Source organism: Carassius auratus, chromosome 23, assembly GCF_003368295.1.
Source record: "Carassius auratus strain Wakin chromosome 23, ASM336829v1, whole genome shotgun sequence".
Classification (NCBI taxonomy): domain Eukaryota; kingdom Metazoa; phylum Chordata; class Actinopteri; order Cypriniformes; family Cyprinidae; genus Carassius; species Carassius auratus.
This window is the reverse complement of record NC_039265.1, coordinates 11,832,657-11,858,124: the sequence shown is the minus strand read 5'-3', so window position 1 is coordinate 11,858,124 and position 25,468 is coordinate 11,832,657. Positions and strand designations below refer to the sequence as shown.

Below are 25,468 nucleotides of genomic sequence, written 5' to 3'. Positions count from 1 at the left end.
GAAATAGTCATAAAATCACGATTTGAGCGTGCGCGATTTCTAAATCACTTTATAGCACGATTTTCCACGGCCCTGACCTCCTGTGGTATGCAATCCGATCCAATCAGAATGCATTGAGCCTAGCGCGAGAACAGAACAGACTGGGCATACGCCTGACTCCAGGTTCACACACTGTCTGTGATGCACCTTTTTCCGAGCCCATGTTAATGGATCAGAGCTTTCACACTGCACTTGGTAAAGGGCTAGAAATAAAATGTGAGAAAATAATGAATATCTAACACATGAGCATGGAGAGCGTTGTGAGTGCACAGGACGCAGTTTAAGTGAGAGGAGACACGTTTTAAGTGCGCACTCTCTCCGCGCAGAGCAGCGTGTATCTGAGCAAGTATGTCTGGTTTTGTGACGGAGCAAAGGAAATCTGCTGCGAACAGAGAGATTTGCGCTTGTGCATTATTTTAATGCGTTCTCGCTGCTGACCGCATACACATACTGTATACACACTGCAAACACCTGAGGCACCGCTACAATTAATGAGCTCTATGAACAATGCATGGCAAAAAAGAAAAAAAATATTTTGTCTGGACAGGATTTTTTTTTGTTGTTGCCATAAGTCTATACATTTTGTTACATCTTTACAATAGCGATAATTTTGACTTGTGTCTGTTCTAGAGATGTTACAATTTTTTAAAAGAGCTCTAATTGGTTTTCTTTTGGAAATATGTTTCAAATTAATCCTGATTGCATTTATGACTGTAAAAGCATATCGGTGTGTGTCACAATTGCAAAATTAATCAAAGAAATCGCAATCGTTTTTTTTTTTTTCTTTGTCCATATCACACAGCCCTAGTTCATTCAATAAATACAGTTAACAATCTAGCTTCGGAGTACTTAGTTATTAACCCAACAATAGCAGGGTCAGTTAATTTTCTGAAGTGGGACGCGCAAACATATGTGTGTGGTTGTGTGGGCCGCGAGCTGAAAAAGGTTGGGAACCACTGGACTAGAGCAATCAAATAGTGAGAGAGTGATCTGCTCACCTGGTTATGTTTGTGGATGTTTCGACGTGGAAAGTAGTTCGGAATGGAAATGTTGAGTTTTAATGACGAAGTATTATAAGTGAATTTTTACAGCTTTTTAAGTTATCTTCCTGATGTATCCGAATTCCTTAGCATATCCAAAACCTCAGAACAACTTGATGATGTAACAGAAACTATGGACTCTCTCTTTTCTAGCACTTTAAATACAGTTGCTCCTTTACGCTTAAGAAAGGTTAAGGAAAACAGTTTGACACCATGGTATAATGAGCATACTCGCTCCCTAAAGAGAGCAGCCCGAAAAATGGAGCGCAGCTGGAGGAAAACAAAACTAGAGGTATTTCGTATTGCTTGGCGGGAAAGTAGCATATCCTACCGAAAAGCATTAAAAACTGCTAGATCTGATTACTTTTCTTCTCTTTTAGAAGAAAACAAACATAACCCCAGGTATTTATTCAATACAGTGGCTAAATTAACGAAAAATAAAGCCTCAACAAGTGTTGACATTTCCCAACACCACAGCAGTAATGACTTTATGAACTACTTTACTTCTAAAATCGATACTATTAGAGATAAAATTGCAACCATTGAGCCGTCAGCTACAGTATCACATCAGACAGTGCACTATAGACCCCCTGAGGAACAGTTCCACTCATTCTCTACTATAGGAGAGGAAGAATTGTATAAAATGTTAAATCATCTAAACTTACAACATGTATGTTAGACCCTATACCATCTAAGCTCTTAAAAGAGGTGCTTCCAAAAGTCATAGGTCCTCTTCTGACTATTATTAATTCCTCATTGTCATTAGGATATGTCCCCAAAACCTTCAAACTGGCTGTTATTAAGCCTCTCATAAAAAAGCCACAACTTGACCCCAGAGAACTAGTTAATTATAGACCAATCTCGAATCTCCCTTTTCTGTCCAAGATACTAGAAAAGGTGGTATCCTCACAATTATATTCCTTTTTAGAGAAAAATGGTATATGTGAGGATTTCCAGTCAGGATTTAGACCGTATCATAGTACTGAGACTGCTCTCCTTAGAGTTACAAACGATCTGCTCTTATCATCTGATCGTGGGTGTATCTCTCTATTAGTGTTATTGGATCTTAGTGCTGCGTTTGACACAATTGACCACAACATTCTTTTGCATAGACTTGAACACTTTGTTGGCATCAGTGGAAGTGCATTAGCATGGTTTAAATCGTACTTATATGACCGCCATCAGTTCGTAGCAGTGAATGAAGATGTATCATATCGATCACAAGTGCAGTATGGAGTACCTCAAGGCTCAGTTCTAGGGCCGCTACTCTTCATGCTTTATATGTTACCCTTGGGAGATATCATCAGGAAACATGGTGTTAGCTTTCACTGTTATGCTGATGATACGCAGCTCTATATTTCCTTGCAGCCTGGTGAAACACACCAATTTGAAAAACTAATGGAATGCATAGTCGATATAAAAAATTGGATGACGAGTAATTTCTTACTGCTAAATTCAGAAAAAACAGAGGTGTTAATCATAGGGCCTAAAAACTCTACTTGTAATAACCTAGAACACTGTCTAAGACTTGATGGTTGCTCTGTCAATTCTTCGTCATCAGTTAGGAACCTACGTGTGCTACTTGATCGCAATCTTTCCTTAGAAAGCCACGTTTCTAGCATTTGTAAAACTGCATTTTTCCATCTCAAAAATATATCTAAATTACGGCCTATGCTCTCAATGTCAAATGCAGAAATGTTAATCCATGCATTTATGACTTCAAGGTTAGATTATTGTAATGCTTTATTAGGTGGTTGTTCTGCACGCTTGGTAAACAAACTACAGCTAGTCCAAAATGCAGCAGCAAGAGTTCTTACTAGAACCAGGAAGTATGACCATATTAGCCCGGTCCTGTCCACACTGCACTGGCTCCCTATCAAACATCGTATAGATTTTAAAATATTGCTTATTACTAATAAAGCCCTGAATGGTTTAGCACCTCAGTATTTGAATGAGCTCCTTTTACATTATACTCCTCTACGTCCGCTACGTTCTCAAAACTCAGGCAATTTGATAATACCTAGAATATCAAAATCAACTGCGGGCGGCAGATCCTTTTCCTATTTGGCGCCTAAACTCTGGAATAACCTACCTAACATTGTTCGAGAGGCAGACACACTCTTGCAGTTTAAATCTAGATTAAAGACCCATCTCTTTAACCTGGCATACACATAACATACTAATATGCTTTTAATATCCAAATCCGTTAAAGGATTTTTAGGCTGCATTAATTAGGTAAACTGGAACCGGAACACTTCACATAACACCGTACTTTCTACATCATTAGAAGAATGGCATCTACGCTAATATTTGTCTGTTTCTCTCTTGTTCCGAGGTCACCGTGGCCACCAGATCCAGTCTGTGTCCAGATCAGAGGGTCACTGCAGTCACCCGGATCCAGTACGTATCCAGACCAGATGGTGGATCAGCACCTAGAAAGGACCTCTACTGCCCTGAAAGACAGCGGAGACCAGGACAACTAGAGCCCCAGATACAGATCCCCTGTAAAGACCTTGTCTCAGAGGAGCACCAGGACAAGACCACAGGAAACAGATGATTCTTCTGCACAATCTGACTTTGCTGCAGTCTGGAATTGAACTACTGGTTTCGTCTGGTCAGAGGAGAACTGACCCCAACTGAGCCTGGTTTCTCCCAAGGTTTTTTTCTCCATTCTGTCACCGATGGAGTTTCGGTTCCTTGCCGCTGTCGCCTCTGGCTTGCTTAGTTGGGGTAACTTCATCTACAGCGATATCGTTGACTTGATTGCAAATTAAAACAGACACTATTTCAACTGAACAGAGATGACATCAATGAATTCAATGATGAACTGCCTTTAACTATCATTTTGCATTATTGAGACACTGTTTTCCAAATGAATGTTGTTCAGTGCTTTGGCGCAATGTATTTTGTTTAAAGCACTATATAAATAAAGGTGATTGATTGATTGAATCTAGCCTGCACATTAATTAAACCTATTCAATTAAATTCAAGTTTATTTGTATAGCACTTTTTACAATACAAATCGTTACAAAGGAACTTTACAGAAAATTATGTTTCTACAATATTTAGTAGTAGCTTATAAGTGGTGACTGTCAGTTTGTGCACGTTTGACAGGATTTGTAGAAAAATTAATACAAGACGTAGTCAGCCAGATGATGAACATTATTAATATGATTAATAATTAATAATTATTATATGATGCAGTCACACTTGTAGCAATAATTGTTAGTTCTGTTGTTGATTCAGGGTTAGCATCATCTGAGGTCCTCTGAGGGTCAGCATCATCTCTTCTCAGGTGTTCTGGATCCAGACTGGAGCTTGTGTAAATCCTAGTAAAACATAGAAACAAATAGAGACATCATTAGCATAGCTGCTGATCCAACAAAGTAAAACTAATTAGTTTAACCCAAGCTAAAGAATAAAATGTGCATTTGATCAGATACAACTACACTCACAATTTAAGACACATTATTCGAATGCTTGACGAAAGAGATGTGTTTTTAATCTAGATTTAAACAGAGAGAGTGTGTCTGAACCCCGAACATTATCAGGAAGGCTATTCCAGAGTTTGGGAGCCAAATGTGAGAAAGCTCTACCTCCTTTAGTGGACTTTGCTATCCTAGGAACGACCAAAAGTCCTGTGTTTTGTGACCTTAGGGAGCGTGATGGGTTGTAGCGTGGTAGAAGGCTAGTTAGGTACGCAGGAGCTAAACCATTTAGGGCCTTATAGGTAAGTAATGATAATTTGTAACTGATACGGAACTTAATAGGTAGCCAGTGCAGAGACTGTAAAATTGGGGTAATATGATCATATTTTCTTGACCTCGTAAGGACTCTAGCTGCTGCATTTTGGACTACCTGTAATCTAGTTTTGTAATCGATCTATGAGTATGTCATGATCTATAGCTGGACATACTGTTTTTCCATGCAATTCTAAAAACTTCCAAGTTAGTTTTTCTCCATTTGTGTTCAAGATTACGCGTTACTTTCTTGAGAGAGTGAGTATTACTGTTATACCATGGCACAGTACGTTTTTCTCTAACCTTTTTCAATTTGATGGGGCAACAGCTTCTAATGTATTAGAGAAAAATAGTGCCCATGTTGTCAGTCATTTCGTCTAATTCATGTGTATTTTGGGTGTGGGACAATGGTTCTTCACAGGCCCACTGTCAGGCGAAACTGGGTTTGCCCAAAAAATAAAATAAATAATCAAAAAAATAATAATAATATGGCAATACTCGCAGAGATGTAAGGTGTAAAGTGATGTTTATTTACAGTGCTCGAGAGGAGAAACAGTCCCAGTACACAAACGACCCAAAAGCTATATACAAAAGTAACAAAGAAAACTGAAACAATAAACCCTATACAAAAGGAAAAGAAAACAAAAATATATATAAATATATCCACGCAAACTCCTCTAATGATCGCTTGCTCACTCCTTAACTGACACCCAAAAGTTCTTTGGGGCTCCTATTTATAGTCCAAGCCCCGCCTCTTTTGTTAAAACCATTGCATAAATTAGTGGGTAAGTATTTCAGGTGAGTATGTACAATTTCCACAACATCACAAAAATATATACACAAAAAAATAGCAAAATATTTACGGAAACAAACTCCAAACCAAAATAAACAAATACAAATTTAGACACACAATAATTAGCATAATAATAATAACAACACATTTCCATTATCCCCCTAACGAGCCAAGACAATGGACGAGCCGACTTCCGGTTGCTTCGCGCCGACGCGGCCACACACAGCGGTCATGGCACTATTTATCCAGGCCGCAGGGTGGCGCTCGGGTTCGGTCGATCGATGGAGGAGAAGCATCGCGAAAGACCGGCAACACAGACGCTGACAAACACCGAACACAGGTATGTATTAACATAACATGACGAAACATAAAACATAGAAACAGAAACAAAAACAACTCGGGTATGTCTGCATGTTGTTATGCGCAGCAGGTTTTCTGAAGGGGATGGAAATGGAGTGGCTATGTTTGCGTGTATGATGACCAGCGTGCTAATGACCCACAACGCCCCAGCAGGGAACGGAGGATGAGGTGTGTGTGTGTGTGTGTGTGTGTGTGTGTGTGTGTGTGTGTGTGTGTGTGTGTGTGTGTGTTAACCAACAGGCACAGGTCACCCTGTCACATACAAATAGCAGTTGAGATAGATCAGGCAGGTTATTTGCGAATCTTTCTTTGGTGGCTGGAACAATAGTTCTGCCCAGACGGTAACACTGAGACATGGCCATGAAAAAAGTGTTGTTAAACAAAAGTTTCTTATTTATCTCTCTCTGTCTCTCGCTCTCTCTTTCTCTAGAGTTGAAGCCTACAGCCGTTCTATCAATGCAGCAACTGATGGACAAGGGGTTCACTTTGGTGATGTTGTGATGTTCACACCTTCTCATTCAAAGAGTTTTCTTTATTTTCATGACTATGAAAACTGTAGAGTCGCACTGAAGGCATCAAGGGCTATTTGAAGCTCATCAAGAGAACGCCAAGAGTGTGCAAAGCAGTAATCAAAGCAAAAGAAGAACCTACAATATGACATATTTTCAGTTGTTTCACACTTGTTTGTTATGTATATAATTCCATATATAATTCCACATGTGTTAATTCATAGTTTTGATGCCTTCAGTGTGAATCTACAATTTTCATAGTCATGAAAATAAAGAAAACTCTTTGAATGAGAAGGTGTGTCCAAACTTAAAAAAAAAAAAAAATTTAGATTTAATATATGAATAAACATTCTTGAATCATTCTTGTCTTGCCTCTCAACAACTATTAAATATCGTCTGTAATATATTGACTCCATACGCTGATTCCAACTTTAACTTACCTGATAACGAGCTAATTCACCTTAAGGAGGTTAATCAATATACTGTATAATTCAAGACACTAAAACTTTTAAGGTTCTTCATTTTTTACCATTGTTTTAAAATTGATATACATTTGACAAAATTGATATTTCATTTATATTTTGTGTAAATTCATGTTTAAATTTAAAATTGTGACTCAAAGCACACTTAGTAATTAACCTCTGCTGCATTTTGAATCAACAATCACATTTAAAAACAAATACTACTGAGATTAATATATTGATGCTATATACAAAGTAAGGTGACTGCAAACTAAACCAGCAGGATACTAGAACTGCAGCCATCGCTATATCGTCCAGTACGGTAGGTGGCGCTGTCACGAAAAACTAGAGTCCTAGATCAGTAAAAGAAATGGACACAGCAACCCCATTGGAACTCAACCGAGACAAGTGAAGCCCATTTTTAGCGTTTTTTAGCACTTCCGTTTCTGACGCGCAGACTCAAACGAAGCTTGACGACGTCAGCAACCTGTCTGACAGATGTAAATCTTCTAAGTGGCTGTGCGTGCAAACTGCAGGGTTAGGGTTAGGCCGTCTCTGCAAGATTAACGATGGCAGTTTACAGTGCTCGATAGGAGAAACCGTCCCAGTACACAAACGACCCAAAAGCTACAAATAATAAGTAAAAAAAAAAAAGAAAATGCTTGATTTTCTTTTATATTGATGTCTTTACTCCACAATTTGTGCAGTTTTCGGAGGATTTATGATATATATTTTAAAATTTATATAAATTAATAAATATATTTTTTATATATTCTTTTTTGAAAACGCAGTTTTAAAAGTGAAATTATAACTTTTACCACTAGATGGTTGCAGAGCTCTACTTACTATTTCACCTTTTTTCATGTAATTTAAAATCTACACTTCATCTACATCTCATTTGTTGTTGCATTTTGATGCATTTGATATTTGTGTTGCATTCTGATGTTCATGCCAATTATTGGTACTCAATATGTAATATTAGTGTTCATTTCTCTAAATGTTTGTTCTCTTACAGTTAATAACTGAAGTGTAGATTACATTTTTAGAAATACTAAAAGTATAAGTTACTCTAAATAAAACGACTCAAGTAAAGTACTGATACTTGAAAAATAAGTACAGTAACGAAGTAAAGCTACCCCATTACTGTCCACCACTGCCTACACACTAATGGCCCACAATAATAAACATAAATACTCATCTGAGGAGGAATATAATTTTATATGCAATATTACCTTTTCTTTTCATCATCATCTTTAAGAGTTCATGATCATTTTTGTTCAACTTTATTTCTCAGCTGATAAATCTGAATCAACCGAGTCGCAAACAGGCTCCAAAGTCCCGATCTGAAAACTATGTTTAAAAATTAATGCATTTTAATATAGCAAAAATAATTCAGTTTGATCTTCCTCTATATTATATTAACAGCCTAACTTTTAACGAGCAATGCTCCATAAGATCAACTTTATACTATAAAAAACACTATATTTCAGCCTATATTAATAACCTCTACGTATTAAAAAACATAGAATACCTTACTTACCAAATTCATTCAACACATTATTAAATCATATTTAGTTTTTAAACACTTGACAGGAACTTTCAGATCTGATTTCAAAGTTACTGCGTTTATAAAACAACAATATGAAATACTCCAATCACGTATCTAAAAAATAAATCGCTACAGTAAAAGAGAAATAATAAGAGGAGTGAAGTTTCGACCGTTCTGCTGTGTTTGGTCCTCACGCGCGTCTGACGCTCCGCGGCGCGTCTCCGCCCCTCACACGCGCGTTAACAGCGCTAAATTAATCATCTGTGCTAATTATTATACATTTACTTCATTGTCAGCTTCAGGTACTTCATTTATTATTGTTCAATGAACTGTTTAAAATAAAAGAAAGGTTGTATTCGACAATACAAGTAGTGCTGTCGACACGCGGCTATTGATAGTGATGCTACAGTCAAAAATCAGTAATAATTCAAACTTATCAAAATAAAATATATAAAATAATAGTTTCTATTTTAATATCCTTTAAAATATCATTTATTTCTGTGATTTGCAGCTGTATTTTCAGCATCATTCCTCCAGTCTTCAGTGTCACATGATCTTCAGAAATCATTAAAATATGATGATTTATTATTAGAATTAATAATAGTTGTGATGCCAAATATTATTTTGGAATCTGCGATACCTTTTTCAGGATTCTTCGATGTATTTTTTTTTTTTTTTAAAGAACAGCGTTTATTCAAAATATCAATCTCTTCTTACAATATTAATCTTTGATTCACTTCTTATCAATTTAATACATTCTAAAAGAGTTATAAACTTTTGAACTCTAGTGTTTATTGTTAGAAAAGACTTCTATTTTAAATAAATGCTCTTCTTTTTAACATTTCATTCATCAAATAATCCTGAAAGAAGTATCACAGTTCAGCAGCACAACTCTGATAATAAATCAGTAATGGAGTAATGATGCTGAAAATCACAGAATAAAATAGATTTTAATGTATATTAAAATAGAAAAATATTTTTTTACTTCATAATTATATATATTTTTGAAAAATCCTGTATTTTTGATGAGTAAAAGAAACTCCTGTAAAAACAAACAAACATAAAATATAATTCTGATCCCAAACTCTGACCTGTGTGTGTGTGTGAGTGTGTGTGTAGCACTTACACACTAATCCCCACAATAATAAAGATGTTAAATACTCATCTGAGGAGGAAACAATGTTGCATCATAATGAAAGGATGTGTAATGTACACTTTTCTGTAAACTGAGCCAAACATTTTCACTTATTTAGGGAAGAGTAAGAATATTTACTGTAGTGCGCAAGTTAGTTCATATTTAGATATAATTTAATATGCAATATTACCTTTTCTTTTTATCATCATCTTTAAGAGTTCATAAAAATTTCTGTTCAACTTTATTTTTCAGTTGATAAATCCATGCACAATTCATAAAACACAACACATGCAACTGAGGTACAAGAAGCCTTGACTTCCAAAATCATTGAAATCATTTAAAAAAAATCGACAGGTTAAAAAAAGCCTCAGGTCCAAATATTCATTTATCACTAATTAACTGTTTGACAAACATTTGCTGTTCGATGTCCAGATCTGAATTTTAAAAAAAATAATTCACAGTCTCCAGAGTCTCGATCTGAATCAACCTAGTCGCAAACAGGTTTCAAAGTGCCGATCTGAATCAACGGAGTCGCGAACAGGCTCCGATGTGCCGATCTGAATCAACGGAGTCGCGAACAGGCTCCGAAGTGCCGATCTGAATCAACGGAGTCGCGAACAGGCCCCGAAGTGCGGATCTGAATCAACGGAGTCGCGAACAGGCCCCGAAGTGCGGATCTGAATCAACCGAGTCGCGAACAGGCTCCGAAGTGCAGATCTGAATCAACCGAGTCGCGAACAGGCTCCGAAGTGCCGATCTGAATCAACGGAGTCGCGAACAGGCTCCGAAGTGCCGATCTGCATCAACAGAGTCTCGAACAGGCTCCGAAGTGCCGATCTGAATCAACCGAGTCGCGAACAGGCTCCGAAGTGCCGATCTGAATCAACGGAGTCGCGAACAGGCTCCGAAGTGCCGATCTGAATCAACGGAGTCGCGAACAGGCTCCGAAGTGCCGATCTGCATCAACAGAGTCTCGAACAGGCTCCGAAGTGCCGATCTGAATCAACCGAGTCGCGAACAGGCTCCGAAGTGCCGATCTGAATCAACCGAGTCGCGAACAGGCTCCGAAGTGCCGATCTGAATCAACGGAGTCGCGAACAGGCTCCGAAGTGCCGATCTGAATCAACGGAGTGCGAACAGGCTCCGAAGTGCCGAACTGAAAACTTTGACTAACGAATGTAAAAAATAAATGCATTTTAATATAGCAAAAATAATTAAGATTGATCTTCCTCTATATTATATTAACATCCTAACTTTTAACGAGCAATGCTCCATAAGATCAACTTTATACTATGAAAAACACTATATTTCAGCCTATATTAATAACCCCTATGTATTAAAAAACATAGAATACCGTATTTACCAAATTCATTCAACACATTATTAAATCATATTTAGTTTTTAAACACTTGATAGGAACTTTCAGATCTGATTTCAAAGTTACTGCGTTTATAAAACAACTCTATGAAAGACTCCGATCACGTATCTAAAAATAAATCGCTATAGTAAAAGAGAAATAATAAGAGGAGTGAAGTTTCCTACCGTTCTGCTGTGTTTGGTCCTCACGCGCGTCTGACGCTCCGCGGCGCGTCTCCGCCCCTCACACGCGCGTTTACAGCGCTAAATTAATCATCTGTGCTAATTATTATACATTTACTTCATTGTCAGCTTCAGGTACTTCATTTATGATTGTTCAATGAACTGTTTAAAATAAAAGAAAGGTTGTATTCGACAATACAAGTAGTGCTGTCAACACGCGGCTATTGATAGTGATGCTACAGTCAAAAATCAGTAATAATTCAAACTTATTAAAATAAAATGTATAAAATAATGGTTTCTATTTTAATATCCTTTAATATCATTTATTTCTGTGATGTGCAGCTGTATTTTCAGCATCATTCCTCCAGTCTTCAGTGTCACATGATCTTCAGAAATCATTAAAATATGATGATTTATTATTAGAATTAATAATAGTAGTAATGCCAAATATTATTTTTGAATCTGCCATACCTTTTCGCGCTTCGGAGTCCCGATCTGAATCAAATGTTTTGCGAACTCGCTCCGAATCCCAGATCAAGTTATTTTCCAGTGAAAGCGCTATAGAGTTCATTCGCTTGCCGAGAAATGGCGGAGGCCAAAATTGTTCAGATGTGTATAGTGTGCCTTTGTGTTATAATAATAAAAAAAAAAACTAAAAAAAAACTTATTTATCATTTCATAGTTTTCCCACCGACGAAAATAAAAAAAGCGTTGAAATTGGGCTATACGGCAAGAGGAGGAGGCGACAATTATGATGTTTATTACTGGAAGTGTTGCTCTGCAAACCTTATGTGCCTTAATTTAAATAATTTCTTTTCTTACACGATGTGTAACGTTGTTTAATTTAGGGAGTAACTCTGCAGTCCATAATTATTACATGTTCAGTTGAATTTGGCATGTTGTATATTGTTGTAATTAATGTGCAGCAAAGTAAGTAATCTTTGAATAGAGATATCGTGTACTACCTACTGCATTTCTAAGTTTGTATTTACTTAGTAATAATCATTTATTATAACACTGTATTCAAGTCATACATAACAAAACTATAATTTAATTATGATAGTGTTTGTTTTATTGTATACTTTTTAGGCATGTAATAATTCTTTGTTATTTATATAGAGTTTACATTTGTACTGATTTATGTCTGTATCTCTATTTCAGAACCACACACATATACTTTTCTTACTCTTTTCGAGGCGAATTTCACAAAATTGGTCAGCTCCCGACAGCATCAGGTGTTTTATTTATTTCTTTATTTCAATGAATGTAATCGATTAATCAGGGCCGGGTTTCCCAATAACGATTGATCTTATGCTCAAGAACGTTTTCTAGAGTTATTTCACGATCGTTTATTATTGTTTCAGTGGCTTTCCCAAAAATACACTTAACACAGTTGCACGTAGCTGTCCTTTAAGTGCTGCTTATGAGTCGCTGTCCGTTTATCAAGTGCTGAAATGTCCGCATGACTCTTCATTGTAGCACACGATCGTTTATTGACTTTAACCTAATGCTGCGCTCCAGACAGACAACATGGATATAATAACTATAATACCATACAATATTATAATATATTATAGTGTATAATATTATACTTTAACATAATAATATATAGGCTAATATACTTTATATATCATATGTTATGTTAGGTAAAAAATGTTAGCCTGAATGTTAGTTCTTAACCTATTCTTTAACCACTCTCTTAACCTTATGGCACGATTTTGTCTGACTCCGAAGCGCACGCTAAGAACGCGCGTTTTTACTGCAGATCACACGTCGAGGACGCGCGTTTTGATGCACAAAGTATGTAATATGTAAAAATGTGGGCCAGAAAGCGGGTTAGGGACAATATTTTCTTTTTTTGCGGTCCGAGTTGCGGGGGTTAGTTGAAAACGGTCGGGTGCGGGTTATTAATACATTGACCCGCGCATCACTGGCGGGAAACTAGACGCGGTAGACGCGAATTTGACGCTCTATTCGCATTTGGTGTGAACGCAGCATGAGAGATGAATCATAAAGAGAAGCGGTTCAAGTCATTTGTTCGTGGATCATCGCATTCAGACTGAAAAGCTGCATTCTCAAACCTGGTAAATGAGATTTATTATTATTATTTATTTCGCGTTGGAGAACAATCTTAACAAAATGCCGAAATAAACGCAGTTATAGTTTAAAAACTGCTTTAACAAAGGTGATAAATAATATTTATTTCTTAGATAATTAGCGAATCAGAGAAAACAAACTGTTGTTGGGAAAACATTCTGTTTCCATGGCAACTTTGGAACGACAGCGTCACGCGCCACCGCTTTATGACGTCAGACTCCGTATAAAAGGCCTCGCAGAATCTTTGTAGTTGAGTGATATTCGAAGCAGAGACTCGAGTCTGAGTGAAAGTCTTTGTATTACAGTCTGTATAGATCGAGATCTGCTGAGATTGTACAGAGTGTATCAGATCGAGTTTAAACTGAGATTATTGGATACAGACAGTTTGATAACTGTGCATTAAGAACAGATCTGTCAGTATGATAACTCCAGACACAGTGTCTATAGTGGCGAGAGAGGTGCGTCTGGAGGTTTATCTCAACGGCAGGCACGTGCACAGGTAGGGCTCAACCTGTGCAGAGTACATGCCCTTTTTGCCCTTACACTCCGAAGTGCCCTTTTTTTGGTGGTGTTTTTTATTTTATTTTATTTTTTTTATTTTATTTTAATCAATGCTATTGGTCACCCTTTACGTCTGTCTGTCTGTTTTACCAAATTAAAGTTCTTAAAACGAGCTTGTGTAAATCTTATTCGATCCTCAAGCTGTCAGTAAGCTGATAACTCCGCCCCCTCTATATTCATCGAATCAACTGAAGTTCCACAGCAGCCGCAAAGTAGACACCAGCTGAGCTGAACAGTTTTGCGAAGGGTAAATAAATATCTTGTTGTTTGAATAAGTACTACTAAACACTGTCTATAAAGGCTCATATTTTATTTATTTGATGTCTGACTGACTCACTGACTGAGACATGTGGGATGTCGCCTGAGAGAGAGGGCCAGCATTTGCCATCTAGTCATAGCCAATATATAGCCAACACTTAAATAGCCTGTGCATACAGTTGCATTTCATCTTTTATAAAATGCTAATTTGGCCAAATGCATTTTACCACAGGAAAAACTGAGCGCTCCGTCTATATACCTAAAAAAACTAGTTTGTAACCTGTAAATGAAAATATAATGTGATGCCGGCAGCGGCAGGCACCGTCGCCGTTTTATTGACGGACAGAAAAAAAATCACATTTGCACACATTCGCTGGTCAAAAACTATATATTGATAAGTAATACAACAACATAATTTGTTTTTACCATCGGGAAATCATAATAGGTGCGCCCCCCGCTGTTTCGTCCTGGAACTTACACAAAGCGACGAGCGATCCTCGTCACCTAACATATATTTCTAAGAAATTTCTTCTTTGATTCATGATTGCTGATAGACTTAATTTATTAACATTTAGGCTAATCATGTTATGATATACTCTCTGTATACTCTCTGTATAAAATGTTGTAAAACACGGTTTTACTACAGTAATGTAGTAGTAACTAAAAAAAAAAAATTACAGATCACTGAAATCTTTATATTTTTTCATGCAGAATGTAATTCATGATTCATTCCAAGGCTTCATTTATTTGATCCAAAATACAGCAAAATCAGTAATATTGTGTAATATTTTTACAATTTTAAATAACTGTTTTCTATTTGAATATATTTTAAAATGTGATTTTATTTTTGTGATCAAAGCTGAATTTTCAGCATCATTACTCCAGTTCAGTACTCTTCAGTGTCACGTGATCCTTCAGAAATGCTTTTCACTGCAACTGTACTTTTCACACTATTTTTATTTATTTTTTCATTGCTGGCTTATTTTAGGGAAAGTGTAGTGAATAAGAGACCTTCAAGAGACCAACATCCCTGGTCCACCACAGTATCAAATTTTTGCCAGATACATGGGTCACAGAAGGTTGCTGTTGTATTAGATTTAAAGAAGCCCTTAAAACCCTGTTTATCTATATCATCTAATTATCTAATATTATTATTATGGTTGTTATTAATCGTGAATAAATCTAAAGCTTTTGAGACTATTATTTTGTGTTATTGAATTTGTCATGAAGATGTGACCATTTCTTCCTTTTATGCAGGCATACTAAATAATCTTGATATAAAAGGGGGGGGGGGGGTGCCCTTTTTCAGTTTCAGCACATGCCCCTCAAAAGGTCTGTGCACGGCCCTGCTCAACGGTGTCTTCTACACCGGAGACAGTTGCTTTGCATTAGATGGTAAAGATGTGCAGCTGGAGCTGGAGATCACCGATGCCATCTACGACCTTCTCGGCTTCAGCGGTAATCAAGAGATAGATGTGAAGCTGCAGGTCATGACGGATGACCACATCTCCGTCAGTTCCTGCAGTCCAGGAGAGATGCACGTACAGCTGGAGACTGACAAGAATGAGCACATGTCGGTGTGTGAGGTCAAAGATCTGCAGCTGGAGATGAACAGGAACAGCATCTCGGAGCTGAAGAGCCCTGAGCCGGTGTCTGAAGATGAGAGTGATCCAGTCCCAGCAGGAGCTTCAGGAGAACAAGCCCTGGATGATGAGGAGAACCGCTCAACAGGTGTCTTCTTCATCTTTATTCATGTTTCTGACACTGTTTTATGATGTTGGAAGACAAAGACGTAATACTGTTTTACTATTTCAATGAGTTACTCTTCCACGTCCCCTGAAACCCTTATTTCCAAGAGTAACACCTCCTTGAGATTTCAAGCTGCATCCTCCAAATTTGGCAGAAACCTTCAGACTGATCTGAATTATGATGCTTTATCTTTTCAAACTGATCCGACTTACAGAATTCCATTAGTCGACTTCAAAATACTGATTGATTTCCATTAGGGGGTGAAAACTTTTGCATTGATTTAATTTTGTGATTGTGAACTTCAGATGTGAATAAGTTTATATTATCTATCTATCCATCTATCCATCTATCCATCTATCTATCTATCTATCTATCTATCTATCTATCTATCTATCTATCTATCTATCTATCTATCTATCTAAAACCAATTGGAAAACAGGTAGCAGAGGACTTAGAAGTGGTTTTTAAAGGTCTAATTGGGTTTGAAATGTTTGGTTTCTTAGAAGTAATATTTTCTGAGTAAAACCTTCCAACTTCAAGTTTTTAAAAGTTCTTTAAAACTTTCATACAAGACTTTGGTCAAGTTTGTCATTACGCTCTACTTATGTAGTATCTCTTCTTTCTCCAGAACTCACCACTGGGCAGATGACCAAGAACATTAGTGCAGTCTTCCAGGGATTTTGTGCAGCTTTCCAGGGAAAAATGGCGAACCCTGTTGGGGAAGCTGAAGTGGATCTGATTGGTCCAGATGGATCATATGTCCCAGATCCAAGTGTTCATGAGCCAGAATCTGAAACATATCTGGTCGATTCTGAGCAATCGTGTTTCACTGAAACTGATCTGGTTGCTCCTCCAGAACCTAAACTGGATCCGGTTGATCCAGAGGAATCATGCGTCAGCCCGGAAGGTGAAGAGATGCAAATAGAAATGCCATTTTACAATCTGAACTAATTATTAATGTTTAATCTGGTTTGAGATGGTTCTAACGTCATATTGTTGGGTTTTCTTCTTTTATCAGAAAATACCAGCACGATGAAGAATAAGAAGGTCCATGGCTTCGTCATGACCAAGAGAACGGAATATGCTACAGTGAGGAACATAAAGAAAATCAGCACTTTCCTCCAGAACGACAGACCGAAGCATGTTGGAGTCTCAGCGCGGCCAGATCTGGAGCTGAACGTTCCTGATCCAGAACCTGGAGAGAATCCGGATGATCCTCCTGAAGATGATTGGGATCTGGCTCCTCCACAGGAATCATGTGCACCAGCTGCAAGCGTTCCTGAGCCGGAATCTAAAGTGACATCTGAGCTTTCAATGTTGGAAAACTACGTCCCTCTAAACGTGTTCCAACTGGAGGATCGTTTGGAGAAATACACACCTCTCAAACAAAGACACGTGACTAACGTCTGGCCCAGGGTCTTCATCGGAGATGAGTGAGTCTACAACACAACTCTATTTCTCTTATTGTTCTGTCATTTATTCTGCTTGGTACGTCCTCTGTAAGAAAGACTAACCCAGGCCGTTGTGTTCTTGTGCAGAGAGATGGCCACCGACCGAGATGCTCTGCAGGAGATGTGCATCACTCACATCCTCAACGCTGCAGCACCAAAGAAGCATCTTAAATACTACTTAGGACGTTTTAATGATGAAGACATGGTAGGAACGGTCAATACAGGGTCCAGATATTACAGAGGCTTGCACATCAATTATTACGGCTTGCCTACAGCAGACAGACACTGTTCTGACATCAGCAAGTGCTTCATACCAGCTGCCAAATTCATTGACAAGGCCCTGGAGAAGCGAGCAAGTGAGCTGAGAAACACACACAGCATTTCTCATCTATTAGAGTCCTAGAGTCTAGAAATGAAGTGTTTGACCGTCTGACTGTGTTTCTCTCCTCAGGTAAGGTGCTGATTTGCTGCAAGCAGGGTGTGGAGCACTCGGTGACTCTGTTTCTGGCGTATCTGATGATCTGTCATGACATGATGGTGGAGGAGGCCATCGATCACGTCATGAAGGAGAGACGCATCAGACCCTCCAGAGACGTCCTGAAGAAGCTGATGCTCCTCAACGCTGACCTGGTGCTGCAGAGAAAACTGAAACTGCAGGACATCAGAACCGGCCGAAAGAGGAACAAGTGGCAGCTTAAAAAAAGGAGAGCGCTGATATAAAAATAATAAAAATGTGCACAGATGAAAAAACATAACAGCAAGAGCTGTCCTGGTAATGAGCTGCTAGTACTTTTATTCATTTATTAGTTATTTTATGTGTTCATATAGTGCAGAAGAACAAGTGCACAGATAGAAAAAAAATGTGTATATAAATAGAAATGTGAGCAAAATAAAAAAATTGTTCAGAAGTACTTCAGAAAATCAAACTTTTGCACATAGTTGAATAAAATATTAAAATGAATGGAGCTGCCAGTGCTTTTGTGTATTTAATTCTTATAGTGCAGATGAATAAGTGCACAGATAGTTAAACAGTTCAAATCAAACTTTTGCACACAGTTATATTAAATATTACAAATATTTCATTTCACAAACACTCAAAAAAATGGATTGTTTGTTTTACACAGATATGTTTTGTTAAAACAACACAAATATATTTAGTTTTCCACCAAAACACAATTGTATTGTGCTTAATCAACTTAAACTGTTTTATTTTAAACTCATTATTAAAAAAAACAGAAGTGACAGCTGAAAGTCGTTTGATGAGGTTGGACAGAGAACAATCACAAGGGTTGTGTATTTGTTGTGGAGCTTTTAGATCGTCTCCTATTGCTGCTTTGCAGGTTGAGACTGGAGAACTTCTGATGCGGTTAAGGAGAGTTAAGCTAATGTCTGCGTACTGGGTCGATCTCCAGGGTCATAGCTGTGTTGAAGGATTGTTGGGAACATCAGAAGTCTAACTACTATAGCTTTGGGTGGATTGTAGATAATAAAGCCCAGAATGTAGGCCTGACACAATTTAAGTTCAGTTTCGACTGTACCATGTTCATCTATACCTCCATGGCTGTTTATTATGCCAGTAGTGGACTTGCAGCTACAACTGGCATTGAAAAAGGAAAGTAACGGTACCCCAGAATGGCTTGTTCTTCAGAATTATTTTGAGCAGTTTAAAGAACACCTTGTACTGTATACCGATGGGTCTAAAGATCCCAACAATGGCAGAACAGGAGCGACAGTGAGTATTCCACAATATAACATCACAATTAAAAGAAGAACTTCTGATTATCTTGCAGTGTATACTGTTGAACTCACTGCCATTGCTTTAGCTCTTAATTGGTTGGTTATGAATTATATTGGGGGCATAAACAGAGCTGTAGTTGCCTCAGACAGTCAAGCTGCATTATTGAGCATAAAAACAGGAAAGTCATGCAGACTAGATCTAATATACAAAATTTACCATATATTGTTTCAGCTGCATAGTAAAGGTGTTTATGTTCAGTTTGTTTGGGTCCCTGCCCATGTAGGTATTGATGGAAATAAACAGGTGGATATTCTAGCTAAACAGGCCTTGAAATTGGATGAGGTTAACATCAATGTCTCTCTATGCAAAGCTGAAGGGAAATCTATTATTCAGGAAAAAGTGATTGGAATGTGGTAAGAGCAGTGGGATAATAATGACACTGGCAGACATCTTTACTGTGTGCAAAGAAATGTGTGAGGGGGAAGATCTAGGGATGGAAGTAGGAGAGAAGAGGCAGTGCTGACACGTTTAAGAATTGGCCATTCAGGTCTCAATAGATCTTTACTCCGTAAAGAGAAACATCAGACAGGAGGTTGTGATTATTGCGGTCAGCCAGAAACAGTTGAACATGTCCTAATAGAGTGTAATAATTATACGGAAGAGCGTAGTTGTTTAACATCAGTCCTATATAAAGAAGGGAAAGCGCTTACTTTAGTTAATTTATTAGGAGATGTATCTAAAACTGTTAAAAATCAAGTTATGAGGTTTCTCAAAAATACGGGGTTGTTCTACCGTATTTAATATGTACATATTTATATAATAAGTATGTGCATAGGTGAATAATTCCCTCTGACTATTCTCGACGACCACACTCCTGTCTGGTAGATGGCGGTAAATGCACCTTAAGTTGGTCTGCCAACCGCCAGTTAAACTCTAAAAGAAGAAGAAGAAGAACCGGAAGTGAGGATTTCCAACGCATTTGATGACGGGGCGGAGGAGAGCAAGAGGTACCAGTCAGGTAAGAAAATCTAAAGTTTTTATTGTGTTAAGTCGAAGTCTTTAATTTCTCTTAGAGTGTCTGTTTTAGGGGTGCTTTTGTTTTGTAGTCTAGTATTGTGTAATCGGCTTATTGCACTGTTAATAGATGATTTTGAGCAGTTGGGAGATGTGAAAGTGCACTACTCTTTGTAATGTATTTACTTTAGTATATATATACACTAGGGCTGAAACAATTAGTCGACATTATCGACAACGTCGACGATAAAACAATTGTTGTCAGTCCACAACTCATACGTACAAAGTTCATAAACCGAACATAAACAAATTAAATTTCATCAACTTAGGCTTTGTTGCTGGTTTAGTTAGTACATCTGCAAACATATCTTCAGTTGGACAGTACTTCAGACTAATTCTGCCTTCATTAATTACAGACCTCACAAAATGGTATTTAATGTCAACATGTTTACATCTTTGTCTATACACAGGATTTTTTGCTAAAGCTATAGCACCCTGATTGTCTTCGTAGACTATAGACTCATACACCATACCATCAATGTTTTGTAACAATTGCTGCAAGTATAAACACTCCTGTATAGTTGCAGCTAATGCCATATACTCAGCCTCACATGTGGAAAGTGCAACAGTAGGCTGCCTTTTGGTCTTCCATGAGACCAATGGACCATTTCTGTTTAGGCTAATGCAGTAACCTGTAGTACTCCGTCTATCAGTAACATCTGCTGCCCAATTTCCGTCACTGTATGCATGTATAACTTTCTCATTTGCACCTTTCCTGTAACACAGTTCTTTGTCTTTGGTGCCTTGCAAATATCTCAAAAAATGCTTTACAGTATTCCACTGTTCTATAGTTGGCTTATTAAAATATTGTGCCAGTTTACTCACTACAAAACTTAGGTCTGGCCTTGTACAGGTGGCCAGGTAAATTAAGCTACCTACTGCTTCCCTGTATTTCCTGACATCACCCATTACATCAGCATTCTCAGTGTAACTTAGTTTCTGTTCACAAGGGGCAGCTCTGGGTTTACAGTTTTGCATGTCAAACATTTCAAGTAGTTTCTCAACATACCCGTGTTGTGACATTTTGACAAAATCAGCACTTTGCTCAAAGTTAATGCCAAGAAAATGTGTGAGTTTTCCTAAATCCTTCATTCTAAACTTTAACATGAGCATCTCTTTCACGTCTTTAAGCACACTCATATCACTGGCAGCAATAATCAAGTCATCAACCCAAATAATTATGAAAACTTTCTCAGTTTTTGTAACTTTTGTGTAAACACAATGATCAGCTGGGTTTTGAACAAACTGGTTTTCACATAGGTATTCGTGTAACATTCTGTTCCAGTTTCTGCCAGACTGTTTAAGCCCGTACAGTGATTTTTCTAGTTTACACACCAATTTTTCATTGCCTTGAGATTTTACCTTGTAACCCTCTGGCTGTTCTATATAAATCTCACATTCTATTGGCGCATGTAAATATGCTGTTTTTACATCCATCTGATGAACAATCAAATTTTCTTGAACTGCTTTTTGCATCAACACTCTAATACTAGTCATGCTAGCAGTTGGAGAAAAAGTCTCATCATAGTTTACACCTTTCTCTTGACTGTACCCTTTGGCAACATATCGTGCTTTGTACTTATCTGATCCATCACTATTTTTCTTAATTGCATAGACCCATTTACCCCCCACTACTTCTTAACCATCAGGCAGGTTAGTCAGGGTAAATGTAACATTTTCTCTCAATGAGTGCATTTCCTCATCCATAGCTTTTCATTTGCATTTACTGACGTTACAGCTTCTTTGTAGGTTTGGGGTACATTACACACAAGTCTGTAACAGTAATCAATATTAGTCACATCTCCTTCAATACCACAAACATAGTCACTTAAATAAGTTGGCTTTTTCCTGTCTCTTGCAGGATTTCTCCTTTCAGGTTTATCTTCTTCCTGTTGTGTTTGGTTACTATACACTACTGGTTCTTGAGTACTTTGTGAACTAACATCTGATTCTGATTTCACAGATTCTCTGAGAGGATTGTTTCTGGTCTCAAAACCATCGTCATCATCATCGATCAGTATAGTCTCAGTACTTTTGGATACAAACTCCAGTCTGCGTTTTTGTACCTTCTTGCTGTTAGGATAGTAAATCATGTATGCCGGACTATTCTTGTCGTATCCAACAAAAATACCCTTCTCACACCTTGAATCCAACTTTCCTAACTTCCCTGTCATGTATGTAAGCATAGCATGCTACTCCGAATTTCTGCATCCTTAAAATGTTAGGTTGTCTACCTGTCAACATAAAGTAAGCTGTCTGATTAGTGCGATTGTTAAAACATCGGTTTCTCACTACAGCAGCTGTCTGGACTGCATATGTCCACAATGTTCTTGGTAACCCACTTTCTATTAACATGCATCTAGCCATGTCAAATAAAGTTCTCCAATTCCGCTCAGCCGTGCCGTTTTGGTGTGGAGAGTACGGTGCTGAGGTCTCAAGTCTAATACGGTTTCTGCTTAATAAAGCCTGGTACTCCCTTCCTGTAAATTCTGTACCATTATCAGACCTTATGCATTTTACCTTTCCATATGGAGCCATATCAGCAAGGAATTTTTCTGTGGCAGTCACTGTATCACTCTTGTTTTTCAAAAAATAAACAAACACTGCACTGGAGTAATCATCTGTGAAAGATAGTGCATACTTATGACCGTCTCTAGATGCTGGGTCTATAGGCCCTGCTAAATCTGTATGAATCATTTCTAGGGCTGCTTTGGCTCATGCATCTGGCCCTCTGTTTCTAGTTTGAATAAACTTTCCTTGTGTACAAATTTCACAGTGTGGGATAGGTTTATCCTTACCCTTAATTTGCATACCGTCAAAAACTTTCTCTATCTTAATTATATCCCCATGATTGCAATGCCCTAATATTTCATGCCATGTCTGCAAATCATAACACTTTTTACATTGATCAACACATTCATTGTCTATTGTGTGCAAGTAGTACAGTTTGTCGTGCACATGTATGGGGAATTTGGGACATCTTTATATGCAAGGACTGAAAGAGACTATTTTAAGTGAGTCTTTTGAGGAAGACGAGGGAGATTTACATTTACATTTAATCATTTAGCAGACGCTTTTATCCAAAGCGACTTACAAATGAGAACAATAGAAGCAGTCAGGTCAACAAGAGTACAACAACAGAATACAAGTGCCATGACAAGTCTCAGTTAGTCTAGTATAGAACGCATAGCCAGGTGTATATAATTTTCTTTTTTTTCTTTTTTTTTTTTTAATGAAAAAGACAAGAAAAGGAAAAGTACTGGTGTTAGTAGGTTAAGTGCAGGCGAAAAAGATGAGTCTTTAGATGTTTCTTGAAAGTGAGTAAAGACTCCGCTGTACGAATTGAGATTGGGAGGTCATTCCACCAGCTGGGCACAGTCCAGGAAAAGGTCCGTGAGAGTGATTTTGAATTTCTTTGGGATGGCACCACAAGGCGTTGTTCACTTGCAGAGCGCAAGCTTCTGGAGGGCACATGGGATTTAACCAGTGAGTTTAGGTAAGTTGGTGCCGTGCCAGTGGTTGTCTTGTAGGCAAGCATCAGAACCTTGAATTTGATGCGAGCAGCTACTGGTAGCCAGTGTAACCTGATGAGGAGGGGAGTAACATGAGCTTTTTTTGGCTCATTGAAGACAACCCTCGCTGCTGCATTCTGGATCATTTGCAGAGGCTTGACAGTACATGCAGGAAGGCCCGCCAGGAGAGCATTACAATAGTCCAGTCTGGAGAGAACAAGAGCTTGGACAAGAAGTTGGGTTGCTTGCTCTGACAGGAAGGGTCTAATCTTCCTAATGTTGTATAAGGCAAACCTGCAGGACCGGGTCGTTGTAGCAATGTGGTCTGTGAAGCTTAACTGATGATCCATCACAACTCCTAGGTTTCTGGCTGTCCTCGAAGGAGTTATGGTTGACGAGCCCAGCTGTATAGAGAAGTTGTGATGAATCAATGGGTTAGCTGGAATCACCAGTAGTTCAGCCTTTGTAAGGTTAAGCTGAAGGTGATGGTCATTCATCCAGTGGGAAATGTCACTCAGACAGGCTGAAATGCGAGCAGCTACCGTCGGGTCATCAGGCTGGAATGAGAAGTAGAGTTGGGTGTCATCAGCATAGCAGTGATAAGAAAAGCCATGCTTCTGAATGACAGATCCTAAAGATGTCATGTAGATGGAGAAGAGAAGTGGTCCAAGTACTGAGCCCTGAGGAACCCCAGTAGCAAGGTGGTGTGACTTTGAAACATCACCCCTCCAAGACACACTGAAGGATCTGTCAGAGAGGTAGGACTTAACCCAAAGGAGAGCAGTTCCAGAGATCCCCATCTTTCTGAGGGTGGACAGGAGAATCTGGTGATTAACAGTGTCAAAAGCAGCTGACAGGTCCAGTAAGATGAGTACAGAGGATTTTGAAGCTGCTCTTGCTAGTCACAGGGCTTCAGTAACCGAGAGCAGAGCAGTCTCAGTTGAGTGGCCACTTTTGAAGCCAGATTGGTTGCTGTCCAGGAGGTTGTTCTGTCCAAGGAACATAGAAAGCTGGTTGAACACAGCCCGCTCAAGTGTCTTTGCAATGAATGGAAGAAGGGATACCGGTCTGTAGTTTTCAAGAAGCGCAGGATTTAGAGATGGTTTCTTGAGCAGTGGGCTTACCCGAGCCTGCTTGAATGCTAAGGGAAATGTTCCAGATTGAAGAGAGGAGTTGATAATGTGAGTAAGTGAAGGTATGACTGAAGAAGAGATCGCTTGAAGGAGGTGAGTGGGGATTGGATCAAGTGGACAAGTAGTAGGATGATTGGAGAGGAGAATTTTGGAGACGTCCATCTCTGAGAGTGGGGAGAAGGAGGATAAAGAGTGTGCATCAGTCATTGTGAAGTTTTCCTCAGTCTGTGGTGTGGAGAATTGTTCACTGATGGATCTCATCTTATTTGTGAAGAAAGTTGCAAAGTCGTCCGCTGTAAGAGTCGATGGAGGAGGTGGAGGCGGCGGATTAAGAAGAGAAGAGAAAGTCTTGAATAGTGTCCGAGCGTCACAGCAGCTGTTAATTTTGTTGTGGTAGTAGGATGTTTTAGCTGTTAAGACCTTTGCAGAGAAGGAAGAGAGGAGTGATTGATACACACTGAGATCCGATGTTCTCGGAGAACCTCGGACAGCCAGGGGGCAGATGGGGCGGTGCGTGCTGGTCTAGACAACAGTGGGCAAAAGTTGTCCAAGCAAGATGTTAAAGTGGAGCAAAGAGTGTCCGTAGCACTGTTCGTGTCCAGAGCAGAAAACTGAGAGAATGGTGGAAGAGAGGATGAAACCACAGCAGATAGGCGAGATGGAGAGAGTGAGCGTAGGTTCCGTCGAAAGGTGACCTGCGTTGGAGTGTGTGCCACTTCAGGAGTAAGTG

The 25,468-nt window shown here is 38.5% G+C and overlaps 1 protein-coding gene and 1 long non-coding RNA gene across 2 annotated transcripts; both read left to right on the top strand.

The window, feature by feature from the left end:
• Positions 1-5,184: 5,184 nt before the first annotated feature.
• Positions 5,185-6,440, top strand: LOC113041329 (uncharacterized). The gene is made up of 3 exons (XR_003275380.1): positions 5,185-5,952; positions 6,040-6,140; positions 6,403-6,440. It is a non-coding gene; the product is annotated as an uncharacterized LOC113041329 (long non-coding RNA).
• An 8,945-nt stretch (positions 6,441-15,385) lies between these two features.
• LOC113041753 (inactive dual specificity phosphatase 27-like) lies at positions 15,386-18,325 on the top strand. Its single transcript, XM_026200392.1, has 5 exons — positions 15,386-15,812; positions 16,459-16,737; positions 16,849-17,263; positions 17,369-17,637; positions 17,733-18,325. The coding sequence occupies exons 1-5, from the start codon at positions 15,572-15,574 to the stop codon at positions 17,999-18,001; spliced, it is 1,473 nt and encodes a 490-aa protein (XP_026056177.1). The 5' UTR covers positions 15,386-15,571; the 3' UTR covers positions 18,002-18,325.
• The last annotated feature ends 7,143 nt before the right edge of the window (positions 18,326-25,468 follow it).

Coding starts and splice junctions, on each gene's coding strand:
- LOC113041753 (XM_026200392.1), top strand. CDS start 15,572: ATGACGGATGACCACATCTCCGTCAGTTCCTGCAGTCCAGGAGAGATG. Junction 15,813..16,458: donor TGAGGAGAACCGCTCAACAG/GTGTCTTCTTCA, acceptor TTCTTTCTCCAG/AACTCACCACTGGGCAGATG. Junction 17,638..17,732: donor GGCCCTGGAGAAGCGAGCAA/GTGAGCTGAGAA, acceptor TTCTCTCCTCAG/GTAAGGTGCTGATTTGCTGC.